Genomic DNA, 21,873 nt, shown 5'->3' on the forward strand with positions numbered 1-21,873 from the left:
AGGGGAAAAAAAAAAAGAAAAAGGGCGTTGCTTGGATGGGGCTCTCCTTTCCACTCCCCTTTCTCAGGTCTCCAGCACCAGGGCAAGGCGCCTTCTTCCCCCCTGCTCCTGCTGCTGCTGCTCGCTTGCAAAACTGGAATTGGCTGGGATTTATTTAAGGGAAGAAAAAAAAAGAAGGAGAAGGCGAAGGGATCAGAGCAGCAGCCAGAGAGAGGGCGATAGAGTCCACTTTCCTCCAACTGCCCTGGGTCTCCTTCCCTCGCTCTCGCCTCTTCAGCAACACCAAGAGCCCCAAACTGAACCCAGAGCAGCTTTTTCCATCAGTTCAGTTCCCTTCCCTCCCTCTGTCTCACACACGGCAAGAAGAGAGCCCCTTCGTCCTCTTCATTTCCCTTCGCGTGCTCAGCCTCTTGGTTCCTTTCAAGCACTAGAAATCCCCCCGTTCTTGCCCCCGGCTCCTCCATGCACGCTGGGATTGCCATGGGAGCTTTGCAGATTGCTGGATTTTCCATCCTTTTCTTTCTCCTCCACTCTGGAAACACGCTGGCAAATAAAGCCAGTCAAGGTAAGAGAAAAATCTTCCCAGCTTGAAGGTTTGCTCTTTGATGTGTGGATTAGGGAGCCGGACCTCTTCTTTAGATCTGGGGTTTTATGTGCAGGCTGGAGACATTAGCAGCAGTAACAACAAATAGTGGAGGGGATTTTAAATGTTGCGTGCAGATATTCTTGCCTGCTGCCTTTGGTTGGGGTCGGTTCCTTTGTAAACTCTTTAATGAGTTGCGTTTCTTTATTTTCTTTGGTTCGGGCTCTTTATCTCAAGGCAGGGGGTGCAGAGGCAGAAAATTAGGGTGGGCAAACAAGTCTGCACCCGTCACAGGGAAAACGTCGCTGTTTGGTGGGGATTTTCTGGTTTGGGGGTTGCAGTGTCTGGGAGATGGGGGTAACTGCGGGCGAGGAGGGCTCGTTTCGGGCTGGGTTGGAGGGAAGGGACGGGGGAGCGGGTGGTGTAACGCCAGGAGGTTGCATCTGCGTTTGTGTTTTACACGGGCGCGGGTGGGATCCCCGGTGTTGTGCTGTGGGGGTGTGGGCTGCAGGGAACTTGGGGCAGCTGAACACAGCAAAGCCTGGAAAACACGGGAGCTCTTTCCCTATCTCTGGAAAAGAGAGGCACGTCCCGTCCGTATCAGCTTCGGGCTTTTCTGTTTCGCAGCTCCCGTACCGAGCCGGAGTTTCTCCTTCGTAGCTTTATGTATGGTCTGTCTATACCTTAGGTTTTTCTATAGCACCTCTATATTTAGCTCGGGTTTTTCTCTGGACACACGCGCCGGCGTGCGCGTGCAAACACACACAGCCCTATGTGCGGGATCCCGGTGGCTGCCTCAAAGGTGGTTTTTCTCCTTAATTCACCACTATCTGTACAATCTGCTGGTTTATCTTTTTTTTTTTTTAATTATTCCATAGCACTTAACACTATGTAAGATTTACCGAAACCAGCTTTGGCTCTTGCTGTTGTAGTAGCCGCGTGTTTATGCGTGCGGCAAGATTAAAAGAGAGTGTGAATGAAATATAGGAGCGCGGGATATAATTAAAGCCCTCGTGTAGGCATGAGGAACAGGCACATTTCAGCCACGCGCGTGGTTGCCCCAAGCCCTGTCACCGACAAAGTTAGAAGGAATTTCAAGGCTATTGTCTTATCTGGCTTAAAGTGTTTTTAAAACAATAGGTGACTTTTCGGGAGGGCAGTCTGGGCAAGCATGGGGGGTGAGATTTTTCCAGGGCAAAGGTTTGGTAAGAAGGCACCCAGCTTCACGTAAACCTTTATGATTTAGGCTTCGAAAGGAATGCTTAGGTTTTTATCCCCCCTCAAATTATCTCGAGTGTATGCATTGCTTTCATTTCTTATCATAATATTTATTTATTAAGGCCTTTTGGTTTCCAGTTCCATTTAAGCCTGAGCCAGAATTGCATTAAAATAGCAAAGTAAAATTCCATCGTGCAGAGACTTGACAGATCCCTTCAGGGAAGGAGAGGGGTGGAGTGGGGGTGGAGAGAGGTGAGCTCAATCCTGCGCTGGGGTAAATCCCTCGCCGTACGCCCAGGACGGTGCTGGCTCCTCCCGGCCCCCAGCGAAGGCACTGGGCAGACCCAGGGGGTCCGGCCGCTCTGCAGCTGGGGGGGTTTGTGGTGGAGAGAGACTCCCCAAAGCTGCTGGGGGGGTCTGCGGGCTGGTGAGGGGTGAGGGTTGGTGCCCCGCGAAGGCTCTGGGCAGGGCTGGACCTGCTCCTTTTTGGATGAGGCTGAACTCATGGACCCGGCATCACCAATGGCAGATGAAACCCGTGCTGTTCCTAGGAGCCCTGTTTTTCTGCGTGCACAAACATCATTGAGCTCTTCGAAGCCACCCCGTGTGCCTCGGGCATGTTTTAGTGGGATATTTCTGAAAAGCATCGGGCGTCCCTCCTGCATACGTGGGGTGATGCTCCGAGGATGGGGTACCTGTCACCCCTCTGCCCTCACCGAAGCCTTTGCCCTTTTGGGGGACAGGCACCCTCGCCAGGTGACTGTCGCAGGCTGGGGATGGCTCCTCTCCTGTCGGATGGGCTTGTTTTGCTGTGATAACCTTGCACTGCGGGTAGGACTTGCTGTCTCATTTCTCACGCCGAATTACCCTGGAAAGTTTAGTCTGTAGGGAAGGAAGGATTCAGCAGAGCCGTACAGCGGGCCTGGAGGGTGTCTGCCAGAGGACCTCGCTGTCTGCGGGGTTTATTGGTTGAGTTTAGGGCTAGGAAAGCTTTCAAGAGAAGAACTGACAATATAAATCCAAATAACCCCTGGGAGGCTCCCGACAGGCGCTCAGCTGGGATGAAGTCTCCGTGCAGTCCCCACGCTGCTGCCGTACCCACAGCTCCCCTGGTTTTTGGCCAGATAATGCCACCCCCGGTCCCATCCCGTGACCCGTCGGTCCATCTCACAGCCTGCCAGGCAGAAGAGCCTGTCCCGAGCTCCCACCCACAGCGGAGCGGTGCCCTTGGCCATCGTCTGCCGGCACCGGTCCCTCCCCGCGCCCTGGGGAGGATGGAGCCCAAGGGCTGGTGGATTTGCACCCTCCTCGTGTACCAGGCAGCGCCCGGATCCAGCTGTGCCGCGCTCCTCTGCCAGCACCCCTGTACCTGGAGCCACCCAGCAGGATTCGCCACCTTTCCCTGCCACCAAATTGCACATCCCGCCGTGGGAACAGGGCCAGGAGGGAGACGCAGCATCTCCCTGGGGGACCCCAGCACCCCAGTTTGCAGCCCCCAGCAGTCCCACAGCCCCAGCGCGGGGTCCTGAGTGGGACCACGGGCCCAGCCCAGCTCAGTGGGTAAAATCAGCCTTTTTAGCCGGTGCCACGCGGCCGCCCAGGGATGGAGCCACCGGCTTCGGTGGGGATGCACCTGCAGAGCCTACGCCGCCAGAGAGTATTTTTTTTAATTTTTTAATTTTTTTTTTTTTTGGTAGGAGTCTAAAATTTTCCAATTGCAGCTTGGAGATGCCGTTCGATTCCCCTCCCATCCCCGCCGAACCTCCTCCCCCTTGGCCTCCGCTTTCCTCCCGCTCCTGCGTTCACAGTGTGCGACTGTTGCGCCTGTCCCCTCCACCCCTCTGAAATATGAAATGTAAAACTGTAAACATTTCGACATACACCAGTTCAAAGGAGATCTTTGACTGAGGGCGTCTAACATGCCTGTACCGAGATTAAAAAGAGGAGGGGGGGGGGGGTGTAGGAAGGAGGGAAGAAGAGGTTTTTTTTATAACTGCCAACAGGAGTATAAATATTCAGACACCTCGAGTCTTCCAGAGATGTATTGCTGTCTCCAAACTCCTCAGGAGTTTTTATTTTTTTTTCTTTAATTTTTATATAGATTTTTCCTTCGCAGACGGTCGCACCGGAGTAATCCATTTAGGAAAAAAATATGCATGAATAACCTTAACCTTCGCTTTCAAAATTATAAGTCCCCCGAGAGGCTTTAGGAGAAGCCTGGGATGGCAAATAAAGTTTGCTCTGTCTCGCGGTGCTGGAGGAAGCCCGGCCGGCGAGGCCGTCTTCCCCACTGGAGACCTTGCGATTGTTGCTCCCAAAGCTGAAAACAAACAAACACACACATTTTTTTAAGGCAAAATTTTTTTTGATAAGCCAAAGGAACAACAACAGCAATGATGATTCCCCGGGGAGATGAACACGCTGTTGGTGTGGAGCATCCAAGTGTCCTTGGAGAAATCGCGGCTGACTTGAGCTGAAGCAGCCGGGGGGGGCACAGGGAGGTGGGATGGAGGGAGCATTTCCAACCCAGGGGATGGTGGATCTGATGGTGGATCTGGGATCCATCGGGATGAGCCGGGCTGGTGCAGGGGATGGGGAGCTCAACATGGCTCTGCCCTCGCAGGAGTGGGAAGCGTTGATTGGGGGGAAAAAAAAAGCCCCTTTTGGGGCACTGCCAGCTTTGGGGAAGCAAAACCCGGGGCAAGGGGTGCAGAGCGGGGTCTGGGCATGGGGCAGTGGGGTCGACAGGCTGGGAACCCCCCCACGTCCTCGCTGTGACTTGTGACTCCTCGTCCTTCGTCTGCGCTCCGTCATTTTATGGGGCCAAGCACCGCCGCTGCATCCGCCGGGTCCCACCTGCTTTGGGGAGGGCTGGGTGGGTGCGTGGGGCGTTGGGCTCCTGCAGTGGGGCTGGTGCGGGGTCTCCATCATGGGGTGAGATGCAGACATCCCCTCTGTCCCAACCTGAGCACGGGTACCCACTCGGCGACCGCTGGCTTGGCATCCCCGGCACAGCAACAAGCCATGGCCGAGCACCTCAGTTAGGATCTCGAGTTCAGATGATGCATTTTTGGCCAATTTGCACAAAGCCGCCCCGCAGAGCATCTTCCTCCCCTCTCACAGCCCCTGGTCCCCCCGTCCCCTCCCGGTGGGATGCCATGGCCTGCGCCGGAGCCGTGCCCTGCGCAGCACGAGTCGCCCTCGCGAGCTTCCCCGGGCGAACAAGTGATTAATAAACTGCACCACAGTGTCTGAGGTGGTTATTAATAACCTGGTAAAAAGAGCTACTGAAGTTATAAAGCTTTAATTTGGCATTAAGGCCGAGTGGAAACTCCGCGTGTCTGCCAACAGCTACACACACATCCCTGTACAGACAGGCTGTTAATATATATGCCTATATGAAAATATAGAATAAAATTAATTTGAAAGAAAAAGCTGAAGTGCTTGCAGAAAAGGAAAGGGAAAAAGGACGGTGGTTTTGTTTGTTTAGGGGTTTTCTGGCAGGTTTTCGCTGCCCTATCTCAGCCCCCTCCTCAAATTTATTTGGAATTGCGACCCATGGATAAAGCCATCTTTTATTATTTATTATTTAAAAAAAAAAAATAAGGAAGTAAGGAAAGAGCCTCAATCCAGGCTCTAAAAATATATGAGCTGTTGCTTTATCCCCCTTCGCTGTCACGTATCGCGGGCACAAGCGTGGGACCCGGGCGCCTGTGGGCTCTGCCACCGCCTTCCCCGCCGGCCTTGGCCAAAGCCCTTCGCCTCCCCGGTGGGTGCGCGCCAGTCCCGGGGGGTTGGCGGTCCGTCCCCCCCCCGCTTTTGGCACACTCGAAATGGCAGTGGCGTTGAAACCGTCTGCCTCCGCTGCCTTTGAAATGGAGAATAAAGCTGCAGCTGGAGCGGAACGGGGCCCAACAGCCAGCGCTGGAAAATCCCACCCACAACGGAATAAAAAACATGGCCCGAGGCGCGGGGCGAGCACCGCAGCCTCCTGCCCTTCGCCGCAAACCCCCCGGCGCGGCGATGCCGAGGATGCTCTCGCCCTCCGACGAGCCCTAATTAATCCCAAAGCGCGGTGGGACGGGGATGTGGGGCTGGGCAGGGAGCGGGGGACACCGGACCTGGGCAAGACTTTGGGTCCTCGATGGGATTCGGCATCTTCATCAAAATTAAATTCCCCACTTGGTGCAAAATCCCCCAGTTCTGGAGATTTTGGCGCCCATCTGCGCCGTCCGCTTTGGGCTCGTTTCAGGCAACTTTGGGTGAAAAAGGGCGTCTTTGATTATTTGTGCAAGAAGGGGAGTGAGGGGCTGTAGGGATGCAGGTCTGCAGGGGGTCCTGGCTGGCAACACCACCCCAAAAAAACCCCACCTGGTTTGGGGACCTGGACTTCAAAAGGTCCCGATGAGCAGGGGGACGAGCAGGGCACACCCCAGCGAGGAGTTTTTTTTATAAATCTTCTCTTTGCTTGGCTTGAAAATGAAATCCCTCGCGTGCTGGTGGCGGCTGGGAGCACCTGCAGCGCGGCCGCGGGCGGTTTTTGGGATGGAGAAAATTCTCCTGTGGGAAAAGCGGGCTGTCCCCGACGGCAAACCTTCCCTTTCGTGGGAAAACGCCGCTCACGTTGACAAAAATGCAAAAATTTCATTTTTCACCAGGCTTTTTTTTTTCTTTAATGCACTCCATCATTTCTGAAGGATACTCCTCAGGAGCCAAAGTTTCAGCGATCTGAAATTAGGATCTTTGCCAATCTTGGGATGGCTCCTGGGGTGCCAAGGAAGGTATTTATTCACTCTTCCCACACACACACACTTTTTTTCCCCTTTTTTTTTCCTTTTTTTTTTATAATCCTGTAACCTTTCAGAACGTCTCCAGCTTTGGAAAAATTACAGAGTGGCGAATTTATAATGTTTTCTTTTGTACTTTTGCTGCTGCGTAATCTTTCCAAAGTTAGAGAAGTTTTGAAGTTACAGAATGGAAAAAAAAAAAAAAGATAGAAAAAAAAATAATATACATGTGTGAATGGGAAAGGCCCGGCATTGTGTTCAGCGCTGCACGGACGTCGTTCATTGTCATGAGTTTGAGGGCGCAGGAGGAGAAAGAAATAGAAAATAAAGCCCCAAAAAAGTGAGATTTCTGGCAAAAGGTTGGGAGAATTTCAGTGGTGTGGTGTCTGATGGATGTTTCATGTTTTGGGTGTTTTTAGGGGAAGGAGATGGGGGTTGATGGATGGTCTGTGCTGTTTGGGTGCTGGGTCCCACCTGTACGTCAGGGTGGGTGCACGGGGTGCTCAGACCCGGCAGCTCTCACCTTGGGACCGTGACTCGAAGCATCGAGATGTGATTTATAACTCGGGGTTGAAGAGCTGCGAGGGGGCTCCGAACCACACAGGGCGATGTCCCCCACGCGTCCCTCCGCGCCGGTGCCACATCCCTCCCGCCACCCACCCGAGAGCCCCAGCTGGAGCTGGAGGTGAGGTCGGTGCCCGCTGCGATGCCCAGCGGCGCTCGTGGGTGATGGAGACGCTTCCTCCTGCGCCCAGAGGCTCTTTGAGCCTGAACCCGTGGCTGGGAAGGAGCGAGCTCCGCGGCTTCTGCAGGTTTTTTCCTCTGGTGATTATTTGCACACGCTTTTGAGTTTGTAGGATGGGGCCTTTGCAGGTGCAGTGGGGCGGCCAACAGCCCCCCCTGAGCCCCCGCGGGACCCCCGGTGCAGGGTGGGCTGCGAGCCTCTCCCCTGGGATGCCGTTGGGTGCTGGGGTGGTCGCCGTGGCCGGTGCCATGGGTGCTGGAGGACACGGTGTGGGCTGGGAGCGGGGTGCCGGTCCCCCGTGCAATCCCTCTGTGGTCTCCGCCGCGGTGGGTCAGCCTCCAGCCGGTGATTAATGGCCCAAGGGAGGCCGTGGTGGCCGCGGGCCATGGCTAATGTCAAATAACAAATATGAATGCGGGCTGTAAATATTTATACAATGCGCAGGCACGTGCCGCCTCCCCGGTGCAAAGGCAAAGCTCTCCTCCCCCCGGCTGCGTGACTCACATCTCCCGGCAAAACCTCCACCGGGGTGGCCGGGAGAGGGCAGGGGCCAGCGGTCCCGCGGCCGTGGCCACCGTCCCGGTGGGGCTGCCTGCCTGCCCGTGCCTTGCAGGGATGTTTTGTGTCTTTGGGGAAGTCCCGGAACGCTTCTGCTCTTGGCGTTGCTGAAAAGCAGCTTTTTAAAGGCAGCTGAGAGCTTCGCGGCTTCACGCTCCTCTTTGTGGGGTACAGGGAGGCTGAAGGGACCCTCAGATCCCCCTGCCCTGGTGGGACCCTCCCCGTGGGAGGCGGTGAAGGTGACCCCCCCGGAGCAGCGCTGATGCTCTCCACGTGCCCGTGGAGTCGGAGTGGGGAGCCCGGGGTGCTCCGGGAGCCCTGCCCGTACTCGAGGGGCTGCGGGCGACGCTCAGCCCCTGCCTCCCCCTCCGGGGACATCCAGCTGCTTTACAGCCCTGGCAGCCAGGGAGGGGGATGCGCCTGCTCTGGGGCACTCTCTCCCTTGCTGCCCACGCAGGGAAGGCAGAGAGCAGCCAGGTGAGCAGCCTTTTGCTCATAAACCTCTGCCCCACGCGCTCGAGACTTCTCTGTTTCCCAAATACCATTAAAACCTCCGCTCCCGTGGCCTCCTGCCATGGCAAACCCTTGGGCATCGCCGCTTGAGGCCATCACCAGCACGGGGTGCTCTGGACGCGATGTCCCGGGTACCACAGCGCTGCATCCCGGGTAAGGGGGTTGAGGGGCAAAGGGGGATGAGGGGGATGAGGAGTTTTGGCCGTGCCCCCGAGGAAACCTTGATGTTTTTCCCAGTTCTCCCTCCTGCTTCCCGCTCCCGGCTCCCAGGTTTATTTAGTGTGGTCCCTGCTAATTCATGCACATTCCTCCGTGCCTAAGAATAGAAAGCGATGACGATTATTTGGGTGACTGGTCGGCTCAGGAAACGGCTAATTGGAGACAGAGACTTTCACCTCTGCCTGGGCTGGCTCCAGCCTGGACTACGGGTGCCTGAGCGGTGTTTCCTATCATCAGACACGCGAAAGGGTCGGGGGGGTCTCAGGGTGGCTTGTATGAGAGTGGGGACACATGTAGTGGTGTTTGGGAGCGGACCCAGCGGTTCGCCGTGTCCCACAGCCAGCCCATCACCAGCTGCATCAGGGCTGGGAGCAGGAGCAAAGCAGCAGCGTTGGTCCTTCGAGCCTTTCTGGTTCCTGTGCGGGTTGAAAAGCTGGAGGGCTGCCTGGTGTCATCCCCTTGGGCCATGGCTCCCACGGGGAGATGGGGAGAGCTCCTCTGCCTCTCCCCATCGCTCCCCACCTCTCCCCTTGCAGATGTCGACGAGTGCGTGGAGGGCACCGACAACTGCCACATCGACGCCATCTGCCAGAACACCCCCAAGTCCTACAAGTGCATCTGCAAGTCCGGCTACACCGGCGATGGGAAGCACTGCAAAGGTAGGGACATGCCACCACTGCTGCTGCCCCTGCATCAGTGACAGCCTCGGCAGGTTGGAGACAGGTGGTGGCTCATCAGCAATGTCCCCTGCCCTTGCAAAAAGGCTGCTCCTTTACCCCAGCCCGTTGCAAACCTTTTATTCCACTTTTCTGCCCCAAAATCCTGGCCTGCTGACACTGCGATGCTTGGGGATGGAGAGGGGTGTGAATGTCCCTGCCAGCGGCGGTGGCAGCCGTGTGCTCCCTCCCCTGCTCTGCAAAGAGCTGTGTTTGCAAGGCTGGGGCTGCCCAGGCCCAGGAGCATCACCTGGGGCTTGTTTTAAACAAAGCTGGGCTTTTTTTAACTGCGGGATTTCCAAGCCAAAGGCTGCAGATCTGGGTTAGCAGATAAAACATGAGAAGCTTAAAAATAATATAGAGAGATTTAGATATAGGTGATATAGACAGAGATGTAGATATAGACAGAGATGTAGGTATAGATATAGATATAAATATAAATATAGATGATATAGATATATGCAGCTGAGTAGGGCATGGAAAGAAAATGGGCTCCTTGGCAGAGCAGCACCAGGAAAGCAGGAGCGGGGCAGGGGAAAAATTCCCAGCTCTGCTCGGAGCAGGTCCCGGGTTGGGATGGGCTGAGCACAAACAGCAGAGGGATTAAAGCGCGCTCCGGGCGCAGCGAGGCTTCGCCGTGGAGATGGGCTGCTCTGCCCACCCATCGGGAAATCCTGTGGGATTCTCAGAGCGCTCGGCAGGTCGCTGTGCCGAGGCTTTAGGACGGCAGGTTAACTGGAGGAGCAGGGTGTAGAGTGGGGAGGACAGGGGATGTTTTTGCAGGGTGTGGAGGGATGCTGTAGATGATACCAGAGCTGGGGACCTGCAGGAATGAGCAGAGAGCCCAGGGCACGATATCAGGTGGGTTGCAAACACGCTGGAGATGGGCACGGCCCCCGCAGCTCTCCTGCCCTCCTCTCTCTGCAGACGTCGATGAGTGCGAGCGGGAGGACAACGCGGGCTGCGTCCACGAGTGCGTGAACATCCCCGGCAACTACCGCTGTACCTGCTACGACGGCTTCCGCCTGGCACACAACGGCCACAACTGCTTAGGTGAGGGATGAGCCCCTGACAACGTGGCGGGGGGGGGATGCCAGCGTGTCACAGCCACTCGGCAGCTCTGGCACCTTGGGACCAGCCCACTGGCTTTCTTTGCCAGGCACCTCTGAGCTCTGACCTCCCCCAGACCCATCGCAGAGCCGGGGGACTGTGGTGGCACTCCCAGGGTGCAGACGTGTCCCGGGCTGCCATGGCTCGCTGGGGACAGGGTTGCTCCCCATCACACGAGGGTGATGCTGGGGCAGGATGCTCCATGCTGGGAGGAAAACCAGCTCCATGGGTCCATCCGTAGACTGGGGGATGGCGGGGTGAGGCAAGCCTGGGAGGGTTGGGTTTGGGGATGCTGGGCACGAGTCGCAGCCTCCCCACGGCCGCGTCCTGCTGCGGTGAGCAGCTCTGCTGCCGAAGGCTCACCCGGGCCCTGCCGCTCGCTCCGCTCGTGCTTGAGGTCGGCCCTGCACCTGCCAAAATAGATGAGTTAATAGCAAAGACGGTGGGGATGGGAACCAGCGAAGGGACTGGGTAAATAATCCCTGGGCCAAGACAAACCCGGCATCTGCCTACGGAGCAGCCTTGCATCCTCCCGGCCGCTTCCCACCGCCCCAAACTCCATCCGGCCGCGGCGGAGCCAAAGCTCCCGGCAGAGCCCCGGGGCCGGCCGGGCTGCCCGCGCCCCGGCACCCGCTTCCTCCTGCGGCACCCACGGGTGGGATCACCAGGGCATGAGGCCGCCCGCCTTCCCTCCGCCTGGAGCTCGTGCTATTTTCCAATTAGCGTCTGCAGAGGGGTCATTAATGAGCTCATCACTGGGAGGAGGAGGAGGGGGAAGGGATTATGGACACATACGCTTTGCATTAACCACCATCACCGGGATCTTTGCAGCCTCCTTGGGGAGGGGGGAGATTTACACAGCTGGGAGGAGGCGCGGGCGGGCGGCTCTGCCTTCCTCTCCCAGGGGAGGATGAGCCCGAGGAGAAGAAAGGAAAGCCGGGCTCGTGGAGCCACGGATGTCATGTGTTTGCAGAGTTGGGTGGGAGGGGATGGAGGTGGCTGGGTGAGAGGGGACCTGGGGGGCAGCCCCAGCTCCCCCCATGAGCCTTTCTTCGTCTCACCCCAGCATCTCCACCGTGTTGCTTTGGGGTGTAGGTTTCTCCCCTGGAGCCCATTTTACAGACGAGGATGTCAAGACCCTCTGCGCTCCAGCTGGGTTTGCTCAGCGGCCGCTCTCGGGGGACAGCAGGGATGAATCCCGGTGGGTTTTGCCCATCCTCCTTGTCCCCTCCCCATCCCGACTGTGCTTTGCCCAGCCTGCCAGCATCCCCTCTTAGCCAAGAGAAAGAGAAGCAGAGCAATGCAGAGGGTCGTGCCCAGGCTTTGCTGGCACCGCAGGCAGCGGCCGAGCGGAGGTGGGTCGGGATGTGCACCCGTGGGAGCCCACGGCTCCCCCATCGCCCACCCCGGGTGACCTTTTGAACCAGGAGAGGAATTCGAGCCCCCGGCCTGACACGGGCCCTGCTGGCTTCTGCCCATCTCCGTTGCATTTAATAAAACAGGTATTAGAGCGGCGGAGTCTCGTTTCAGCCGTCGGGTTTGAACGGCTGCCGCCTCATTTTTGTGCGGAGCTTGAAGGAGAAGTCGCGAGACATTAAGCTCTTGTTATAAGCGGGAGGATTTGAGGAGAGTTATTGGCATCTGCAGGACATAGCTTGGCTGGGACGAGCCTCGGAGGAAGCCGCAAGCCTCCTGCCATCGCAGAGGACGTCCCGTTTGTGCCTGGCTGCAGCCCAGCTGCCAGCCCTAGCCTGCCCCACAGGTGTGATGAGGTTTTCAACACCTCCTTTCCAAGGTAGCGGGTTTGCGGGGTGCTCCTGTGCTCGAAGCTGCAGCCCCTGCTTTAATTTCTGACCATCCCTGGGGTTGCAGCATCCCTTGGGGCTGGGGCACGGTGCAAGGCACCTGCGCCGCTTTGGCATCCGTCCATCCATCCATCCATCCGTCCATCCTCCTCTTTGATGAAAATCAAGGGGTTTCTGTGTGTGTTGTGCTGTTCGGGGTGCTGGGGGGGCCGGGGCTGGGAGCCCCCCCGGTTCGTGCCATCACCGAGCCACTATTCGGGTGTTTCCAGCACCGATGCTGGCAGGGCTCAGCTTTCCCCTCGGCCGCCGGCTCTGCCACGCTCGAGTTCACGGGAGGTTTTCTTTGGCACGGGGCCCCTCGCTCACCGGCCTGACGCTGTCGCCCAGCCCCGGGGCAGGGATGGCCGCGGCGGAGGTTTGCCTCTCTGCCTGAGCCCGGCATCCCCGTTGCTCTGGCACCTCGGGGCACCGGCGGGTTCAGCTCGGACCTCTCCCCAAAAAACCCTCTAGAGAGAGCGACGGGCTGTTGCTCTTCATTAAAGGAGGGATTTGTAGGGACGGAGAAGGAGCAGCCCATGGGTGCACACCTCGAGCCCCTTCCAGCCTTGGTTTGTTAAACCAAAACAGGCTCGAGGGCAGCAGAGCTGCCGGGGATTTGAGTCTCCTTACGAGTAATTATCCCTGCTCTGGGCTGAGGGTTCCCAGCTCCCCTAACGAAGTGCAGGCGTCCCCAGCAGCGATGGGCTCGGAGGGGCTGGGAGTGGGGGGGGCGCTGCACCCGGTGTCGTGGCCGAGCACCCTGGGTGCTTTGGGGAAAGGGGGCACAGCCTGCCCGGGGGTCCCAGGACAAGGAAAATTTCTTTCTCTGTGCTTTGGTGTTCCCACCTGTACAATGAACCCTTTTTTGCCCCTCAGCCGGGGAAGCTGTATGGCCTCTGAGACCCACCCCTTGATGGGCTTTGCCTTCGTACCCTGCAGCCCTGAGGCACCTCCTTTTCTTCTAGCTGGGGGATCACTGATGTAAAGCAGAACTGATTCACTGCGTAGCCAACATGTCCCACCCGGTTCGCCATGCCCTCGGCGTGCCGCGCTCACCCCGCTGCCACCTTCCCTTTGCAGACCTGGACGAGTGCTCGGAGGGCAACGGCGGCTGCCAGCAGACCTGCGTCAACATGATGGGCAGCTACGAGTGCTTCTGCCGGGAGGGCTTCTTCCTCAGCGACAACCAGCACACCTGCATCCAGCGCCCCGAAGGTTAGTGCGTGGCATCTCCCCTCCCCAGGACACCCTCCATCCCCTGCATTTATGGGGCAGGTCTGGCCCCCATCACCCCCTGACCACCCCTGCGCTCTGCCTGGCTTTGGGTGCTGGTTCATGACCCTTCTCAGTGCTGCAAATTTATTATGAGCACATTGGGAGAGGATGCTGCAGGGCTGATAAACATCTCCATAACAAAACCCTCGCAGGCCCCTTTGTCAAGCACAAGAATACCAAAGAGAGGACGTTAATCCTATACCCAGAATGTTTTATTAAATAAAAGGTACTCGGAGATCCTCACGCCACCCTGCAAGACTCATCTGCTCCTGCCAGGTCTTGCGCAGCACCGAGCCTTTCGTCTCAATATCAGCTCTAAATTGCTGCCGTCTGGAGCAATCTTTTAGCCAAAATAGGAGGAAATGAGAGATTTTTGCGTCTCTGCTGATTTTTATCTCCAGTGCTTGGCAAAGCCAGCTGAGTGTTTTTGCTTTCCCCCTTCCCAGCTGCGTCGGTCCCTCCAGCTCGCCGGGGAATCTCTCCCAGCCCAGGACGGCTCAGTGGCCGCGGTGGCATCTCCCATGTCCCCATCCCCTGTGTGTCTGGGGGGGACGAGCTGGCTGCTCCGGGTGACGCAGTGGGTGGCCCCCGCTGGGGCCAGGGATGCAGGTGCTGGGTTTTGAGCTGATTTTTGGAGCTGAGCGGCTGCAGAGCGTTGTTGGCCCGGGGAGGTCTGTGTTGCTTCTGCACCCCGAGACTGATCTTGTAGCTGCTCCGTGATCCCGGAGCTCGGGCTTGGCTGCTGAGGATGGGGGGTGGGAGGGTTGCAGCTGGTCCCCGGGCTGCGAGCCTGGAAAAAGCGGAGAGCTGAGGACAATTTGGGGTCCGATGTTAAAGCCTGTTCTGACTTTACTCCTGGCTCTCGGGCACTGCCAAGGCAGAAGCATTCAGTATTAGAGAGCTAAACCTCAATGTTATGGCTGCTTCCTTCCTTCTGGGGTCCTTGCCAGCTCCTTGTCTCTCCTCTCCTACCCTGGCAGGAGGCTTTCTTCTTTCCTGCTGCTCTTTCTCCTTTTTTTCATTCTCCCTCTTGCTTTCCTCTCTCCCTCCTGATGCAGAGGGGATGAAACGCTACTGGGTCGAGAGGCCCGAGGGGTGAATCTCAGGACCCCCCTCCTGCAGCACCACCGGCCAGTCCCTCCCAGTAAGGAGAGGCCAAGGATTGGGGTTCACTGGGTATTGGTGCCTTTAAACCCCATCGCTCTCAGCATGACACTGACAGCGGAGCCACCAACAGCAAAAGGGGCAAGCGGTGACCTCATGCCGGTGCACGAGCAGATGATGATGTTGTGGGGAGATGAAGGATTAAAGGGGGGTGCGTCCCTTCCAGGGTGGTGGCTGTAGGCATGGAGGGACCTCTGTGTCCCAGCGGAGGATGCTGTGCCCAGGTGGAATGACTTGGGGAGCAGCCTGGGACACCCACAGGCTCCAGCCTGTGGTTTTTAGCCCTTGGTGCATCTCAGCATCCTCCTTTGAGGTGCCCTGACCCCATAAGGATCTTCCCTCGCCCTTCTGCCCCAGGCTCTTGGCAGCCCATGGGCTTGCAGCTCTGCCCCGTCCCTCATCCTGACGCTGGCATTGCTTACCCCACGGTGGGCTCAGCACTGGAAAGGAGAAAAAGAGAAAAAAGGACAGAAAAAGGCCCTGAGCAGGCAGTTGCATCTCCCGAGGGCATCCCCAGCTTGCTGTAGTTTTGTTAAATGTCTCATAAACTCCTGTCAATGCCCCATTCAGCATCCGCTGATCCCAGCCTTCTGTACCTGGGTGTCCCTGTGCCCCAAGAAGGGTGGGAGGGGGCTGGGGATGGGTCAGCAAGGGTAAAACGGCAGGTCCGATAGTGGGAACCAGCAGCTCCCCAAACCCTCATTCCCCAGCGGCTGCCAGCGTGTGAAGCCTCCCTGAGCTGTCGATTCACCCCATAGCTTATGGGCACGGCCCCGGGGCTCATCCCGGCAGAGCAGCTCCAGAGCTGTCGCTCCCGAAGCCAGCTCAGCCCCCCCCAAAACCCTTCCTTGCTCAGCTGAACAACGCCCCGACTGCCTGCCTGGGGTCTGTAATCACAACCATGCTCACCCCGTCCTCATCTTCCCAAAAGCAGCTGCGTCGCTCTGTCCCCTCGGTGCCAGGCAGGGCTGGGGGCTGCAGCAGCTTCTGCACCCGCTGCTTGCCCCAATGCATGGGAGCAGGGTCTCACCCGAGGCAACGGGAGGGAATCAAAGGTTCAGAGCTCCAGGGTGGCTTTGTCCACCCTCCCGAGCTGCTCTGTGCTCCTGGTGCTGCTCTTCGAGGCGCTGCACAGGGTTATCCTGATCCCACTAAAGGTTTTCCCCTCGTTGCCCCCATCTCCCCGTCCCCATCCCACCCCAGACACCCTTCTGCTGCTGTGGGCTGGTGCTAGCAGCTCTTGGAGCTTTTCTTTGCTTCCTTCTCTCTTTTAGAAGGAATGAACTGCATGAACAAGAACCACGGCTGTGCCCACATCTGCCGGGAGACCCCCAAGGGGGGCATCGCCTGCGAGTGCCGCCCCGGCTTCGAGCTCACCAAGAACCAGCGCGACTGCAAACGTAAGGAGCGCTCCAGCGATGGGGACACGGCCTCCCAGGACCCCTAACCTTGTCCCCATCGTACAGACCCCTCCTGGCCCTGCTGCAAAGCCCTGAACCCCCCAGTACTAGTTGATTTATCAGACCTGAAGCCCTCTGGCTTAACTTTCCTCTGGCATGCCCGACTCTGCCTCTTGCTCTTGCAGACAATGCTCCTGGCATCATGTCCACGTGAGACATGGTGCCCTTACAGCGAGTGGGCTGAAATGACAGTCAAAGGGGGTCCCAGAGGTGCAGCATCCCCTGTCCCTGTCCCACCAGCTTCGCTTTCCTGAGGGGAGATGAGCAGGGAGAGTGCGATCGGTACGGGAGGAGCACAGGAATCCTCTCCCCCGGGGGCCATGGTGCTCTCAGCCTCTCTGATCTCCTGCCAGCATCTCGCCGGCACTGCTGGGGTTATTAAATAGCTATGTATGTGTTTATGCAATTATTTTTATTTTGTTTCTCATTTGCTGTCTGCAGCAAACCTGTAAAATCACTGATGAAATGGAGTTTTAATCCGACGAGCCTATTTTCCCTCCCAGCTAAATGAACAGCACGCCTTGCCCCGCGGGGAGGGCTGGCAGGGATTCCCAGGAGCACCTGAGTCATTCCAGAGCTCGGGAAAGTCCCACCCTTCCCCTGTAACACCAGAGCCAGGGTCAGGGGCAACCAGCCCACCGGTCCCCTTTGCTCGGGCTCCACCGGTGGCATTGAGCAGAGATGAAAAGGGAAGACGCAAAAAAACACAGAAAAAAATCACAGAATCACAGAATCACAGAATCAACCAGGTTGGAAGAGACCTCTGGGATCATCGAGTCCAACCATTGCCCAGTTTGCATCTGCCAAGGTCCTGCAGGGAAAGTCGAAGAGCTTTAGAAATGATCTGGGAGGGAGGGATCTTTCCTAGGATACGGACGAGGTTCTGCCAAGCTGGCTTTATGGTGCCGTTTGCGGGTGCTGAGCGGGGAGGAGAAGGGCTGGGGCCGTGGGTGATGGCCGGTGCTTTGCCTCCTTGCAGTGACCTGCAACTACGGGAACGGGGGCTGCCAGCACACCTGCGACGACACCGACCAGGGCCCCAAGTGCGGCTGCCACGTCAAGTTCTTGCTGCACTCCGACGGCGTGACGTGCATAGGTAGGTGCGAGCCGTTGCCTGGCGGTGGGGACGTGGGTCGGGGTGCGGGGTGGCTCACCTTCCTCCCTGGGCAGTTTGCTCTTGGCCTGATGAAGGGGTTTTTTTCCAAGCTTTGGGGATGTGGTGTTTGCTTTTGCTGAGACTGGAGAAACTCAGTGCGTGTGTGAGGGATGCTGCGGGTGCCCGCGGGGCGCAGGGACGCGTCGCTGCTCAACCACGGGGAGTAAAAGTGGTCGTGGGGATGCGTGAGGGGACGTTTGGGGACAAGGTGGTTGTGCCAGGGTGCGGGCAGCGGTCCCTGCCTGCCTCCGTGCTGACGGAGGGAGAGGGGTGAGGATGTCCCCACGCTGGGAATTGTTACCGTCACCGGCAGCATGTTGGGGGGGACACGGAGGGGACAGATTTGGCCGCGATGATCCGTTCTGACTTGGCACCGTGGGGACTCGGCTCAGGAACAATTTTCTTGCAAAAAAAAAAACCCCAAACCCCAACAACCTGACAACTCAACCACCCCCAGAATTGTCCTTTTCCTGTGTGTGTTTTCAAATTGTAAAACATCAAACAGAGATAGAAGTTTTACTGGTTTCAGATGCTGGTGCTGTTTAACAGCTGATTTGATTTAAAAAACTGTTACATTCGGGGAGTGATTAAGTCCACAAATTGCTCTAGACATTTGAGTTCTTATTGCAAAATTAAAAAAAAAAAGGAATTGAAAGCAAGAGAGAGGTTTTGGCTCCCCGTGTCCCCGCTGTGCCTGAACAGAAAACCCTCAGCAGCTCCATCCTTGGGGCGAGCGGCGGAGGAGCCCCTGAACCTGGGCTCGAGGGATGCTCGGGGCTGAGCCCCCAGCCCTCCTTAACGTCACCGCTGTCACCCAGCCCGCTTCCAGTTAATCCCAGTCCCTCCTGGCTGCTGCCCCGTGTCCCCGCCGTCCTCGTGTTTGCCCCTGCAGCCGCTGCATCCCATCCCACCCGCCGCGGACCCTCCCGCGGGGTTATTGCTGTGCCCGGGGTGGGCAGCGCTCCTCCGACGGGGACTTTGGGACCCCGGGGTGCGTCGGCTGGTGGGTTCCTCCCGGACGGAGGTCCCTGCGTGGGTGGTGTCTGTGGTGGCGCGAGGACTCGGGTGGGTTTGGCACCGAAATGATGCTCCTGAGCTGCTGGGTGCCGGGGTGGGGGAGCAGCTCTGTGAAGCACCTCGTGATTTAGGGGATGCTTGAGAGGGGTCTGTTTGCCAGAGGGTCTCAGCGCTCGGACCTGGGTACCGCAGGTGTGAGGGTGGGATTTGGGGGTTTCCAAAATCGCTCATCCTCATGGTCGTGGCCAAAATCTCCCGCTGTGCCCCCACGCCGTGCGCCGTACCTGCTGGGGAGGCATCTCCCACCAGAGCCACACGTCCCTGTGAGCTCTCCCCTCGCCCACCTTCCCGGGGGGGAACCAAACACAGCGATGGAGGAGTTTAGGAGCAGTCCCAGCCCAAACCCCACCGCTGCGCCTTTCGCATCCCTGTCAGGTCTGCAGCCCCCTCCCCACGGGAAGGGGCCAGCCTGACTCCTGCATCCCCCGGGGGGCTCCCAGCCCCCCCAGCCCCACCATGGGAACACTGTGGGATTGTGCTCCGGGTGCTGGGAGCCGGCGGCCGCCCCGCGGGGATGCCCGGCCGGCAGATTTACAGCCCAGGTACCTGCTCGGATATTTATAACCACCCTTTCTTGTTTTACAGCCGGGGGCTCAGCAAACAGCCCCTCTCCCCCGCCATCCCCGGTGCTCCCTCCGCCGCCCCTTCCCCATTTCCTCTGAAATATTTCATCATTTCAAGGGGAATAAAGTTTCCAGCGAGGGGAAACGCAAACTCGCTCCCTGGGCCGCGGGCTTTGAAATTGTACGCGGTGCGTTTGATGGGCTGCCGGGCCAGGCCCCCGGTCCAGGTTCCCTTCAGATCACACCACGCGGCAGGAAGCACGCTCAGCCCCTTTGAATGACAGTTTCATTAGGCCACGGCCGGTGTTTTTCATTTTTCCGCTTTTTATTGCTGCTTTTAAAAATGCAGATAATGAATAACATGCCTCTGAGCAAAGCAAGGCCAGCCCTAATGGCTCCCAACATGTCTGTGGGCTCGAGGGGGAGGGGGAGCCGGGAGGGAAGGCCGATGACCTTATATATTTATATTTATGCTCAAAAAGTGGCCTTTTTTTTTAAAAAAAACACATAAAATCGCCCTTCAGCAGCCCAGGGTGCAGCATCCACTGGGGGATGCAAACCAGGCTGTCGCGGTTGATGCAGATTTTGGCTTTTTGGGAAGATTTGCAAGTCAGGGCATCATTGCAGCTTCCTCACGTGGATATTTGGGGTGCAGCAGGGCCGTGGCTGTCCCCCAGCTCGCAGCGAGCACCGCCGGAGCGGGAGGTGGTGGATGGGGAGGAAATACGATTAGATGGAGAAGGAAACTAAACCCAGCTCAAGTTTTATGGCTGATTTCCTGACCCGTGCTCAGGCGGTTCGCAGCGGCTCCAGGGATGCTCCCCAGCTCCAGTGCCGGGAGCAGGGGCTGCGCCGGACCCCGCTGCTGGGTCGATGCTGGGGACCCCCAAGCGAAGGGACCGCGGCGTAGGAGGGCTCTGGGAAGGGGACAGCGGGCCATGGCGACGCGAGGCGGGTGGCCGTGGCGTGCCATGCACGCCTCCGCACACATTGACCTCCCCGAGGAGGACACAGTCCCTGCAGAGCCTCAGCACCCCGTGTCCCGGCTGCTGAACCCCTGCCCTCAGCCTGAGCCCCCCGGGACAGCACAGGCACAGCTAGGGGCTGCATTTCTCCTCTCTTCCCCTTCCACCGTCCGCATGGACCCGGCGTTGTTTCTCACCAAGCAGGGATGCGCTCGTCTCTGTCGGTCCCACGGGTAATGGGCTCCACATGCCCCGAGCACCCCAGCCCCACACTCACCCAGGGGCTCTCTGGCTTTGGTCCAGCCCTGCCATGGGGCTCTGTCCCCACGCGGGAGCAAAAAGAAGTTTTGGGGTGCCTTGTCCCCTCCCCAAAATGACCGGGATGAAGGAGGGACATCTCCCAGCCAGGGATGGGTGGTGTCAAGCAGAGTTTCCTTTGCAGGGCAAACCTCAAGCTCATTTTTTGAGGCATTCCCCAAAAGTGATCCCTGGGGGATTTAGCACTGATCTGGGGGTCTGTGGCTTTGCCCCGACTGCTCTCAGCAGTGCAAATGCCACCATCGGGACGCGGCCGCCTTCCCGAAGCCCACGGCCACACGGTGCCCATGCGGCTCCTCCTCGGGATTACAACCTGCCGTGGCACACACGGGCTTTGCTCCGGCGAGGGCAAGGACCCAACTCCCAGACTAACAGGCTGCACTAATGCTCCTCGTAACACCCTTCCTCCCTCTCGCATGGGGCTCCTGCCAGCCCAACGCAGAGCATGAAGCTGGGGGGGGTTGGAGAGGCTGCGGGGCACGGGGTGCTTTGGCCAGGGTGATGCAGGAGTCGATAGCGCTGGACCCAAACCTCGGGTTTTGGCTCTTTTGGGAGGTGGGGGGGAGAAAAAAACCCAAAGGGACGATTTCCACCAGGCTGGAAAGGCAGCGGAGTCGAACCCACTGACGTGTGACACCAACCGAGCTCCTTGCTGGCCACTGTTTCTAAATCACTTTTTTATAATGTTAAACAGGGGAGAGACACTTCCAGCAACACGTTATCCTTGAGACGTTTTCTAATGGTAAATATTTTTGTTCTCTCTATCTCTACGAAGGGGTCTAACCATAGACGGTCTCTCATCTCGAGACCATAACCGGGCTCGGGGGGCTGAGCTAACCGCATGCCTCACTAACCCTGTCCCCCTGCTGCTGCTTTTAAACCCCGCGGAGCCAGCCTGGCCTTGGGCTGCAGGCGGGCGTTGCTTTTGGGGACAGAGAAAGAAACCCTCTCCTGGCTGCGCTTGCATGGGGTGGGGGGGCTCACGCTGCTTTGGTTGATCCAGCCCGGTGCAGGGGGTGATGATCTGCTTCCCAGTGGCTGCAGCACTGGTTATCCCCCACCAAGCCAGCCGGAGAGGAGCTGGCGGTGGGCTGCCGGCGGCTGTGTGATGGGGAGGGGGATGCTCGTGCCCGTCTCTGTGCTCCCAAAGTTGCCCCTTCCCAGAGCCCACCCGCTCGTGAACGGTCCCCTCTGTGGGTGCAGGGAAGTTCAGGGTGTCCCATGGGACAGCAAAGCTGCTACCTGTGCTCAGAGGCGCCCAGCCCAGAGCTGCAGCACGTCGCAGAGCTGCAATGAGCCTTTCTGGGGCCAGGCACCGCGGCTGCTTCCCCAAGGATTTCTTTGCAACCCCTGTCGGGTCTCTAAGCCCTTCACGAAGGTAAGGAGATGCCTCTGCCCCGCCAGCAAGGGAACCGAGGCGGTCTGAAGGTGCAGCGACTCGTCTGCGCCGGGGAATCCTGTTCGTGGACGTGCTGGGTGCGTGCAAACTCCCTGCACGTCCAGCAGCAGCTGCGTGTGCGCGGCTCATTCAGGCACCGACCGCAGCTTTCGGGGGGCTCAGCAGAGCCTTTCCCACAGGGCTGGGAGAAGGGGGGACCCCCA

The 21,873-nt window shown here is 58.2% G+C and overlaps 1 protein-coding gene across 1 annotated transcript in view; it reads left to right on the forward strand.

The window, feature by feature from the left end:
• Positions 1–480: 480 nt before the first annotated feature.
• The window catches only part of SCUBE3 (signal peptide, CUB domain and EGF like domain containing 3), a 33,568-nt gene continuing 12,175 nt past the window's right edge, over positions 481–21,873 (forward strand). The window contains exons 1-6 of the mRNA XM_068419320.1: positions 481–565; positions 9,160–9,282; positions 10,267–10,392; positions 13,374–13,508; positions 16,007–16,132; positions 17,172–17,288. Of these exons, the coding sequence (XP_068275421.1) occupies positions 481–565; positions 9,160–9,282; positions 10,267–10,392; positions 13,374–13,508; positions 16,007–16,132; positions 17,172–17,288 (712 nt within the window). The remainder of the gene's footprint in view (positions 566–9,159; positions 9,283–10,266; positions 10,393–13,373; positions 13,509–16,006; positions 16,133–17,171; positions 17,289–21,873) is intronic.

Source organism: Nyctibius grandis, chromosome 27 (assembly GCF_013368605.1).
Source record: "Nyctibius grandis isolate bNycGra1 chromosome 27, bNycGra1.pri, whole genome shotgun sequence".
In the NCBI taxonomy this organism is placed as follows: domain Eukaryota; kingdom Metazoa; phylum Chordata; class Aves; order Nyctibiiformes; family Nyctibiidae; genus Nyctibius; species Nyctibius grandis.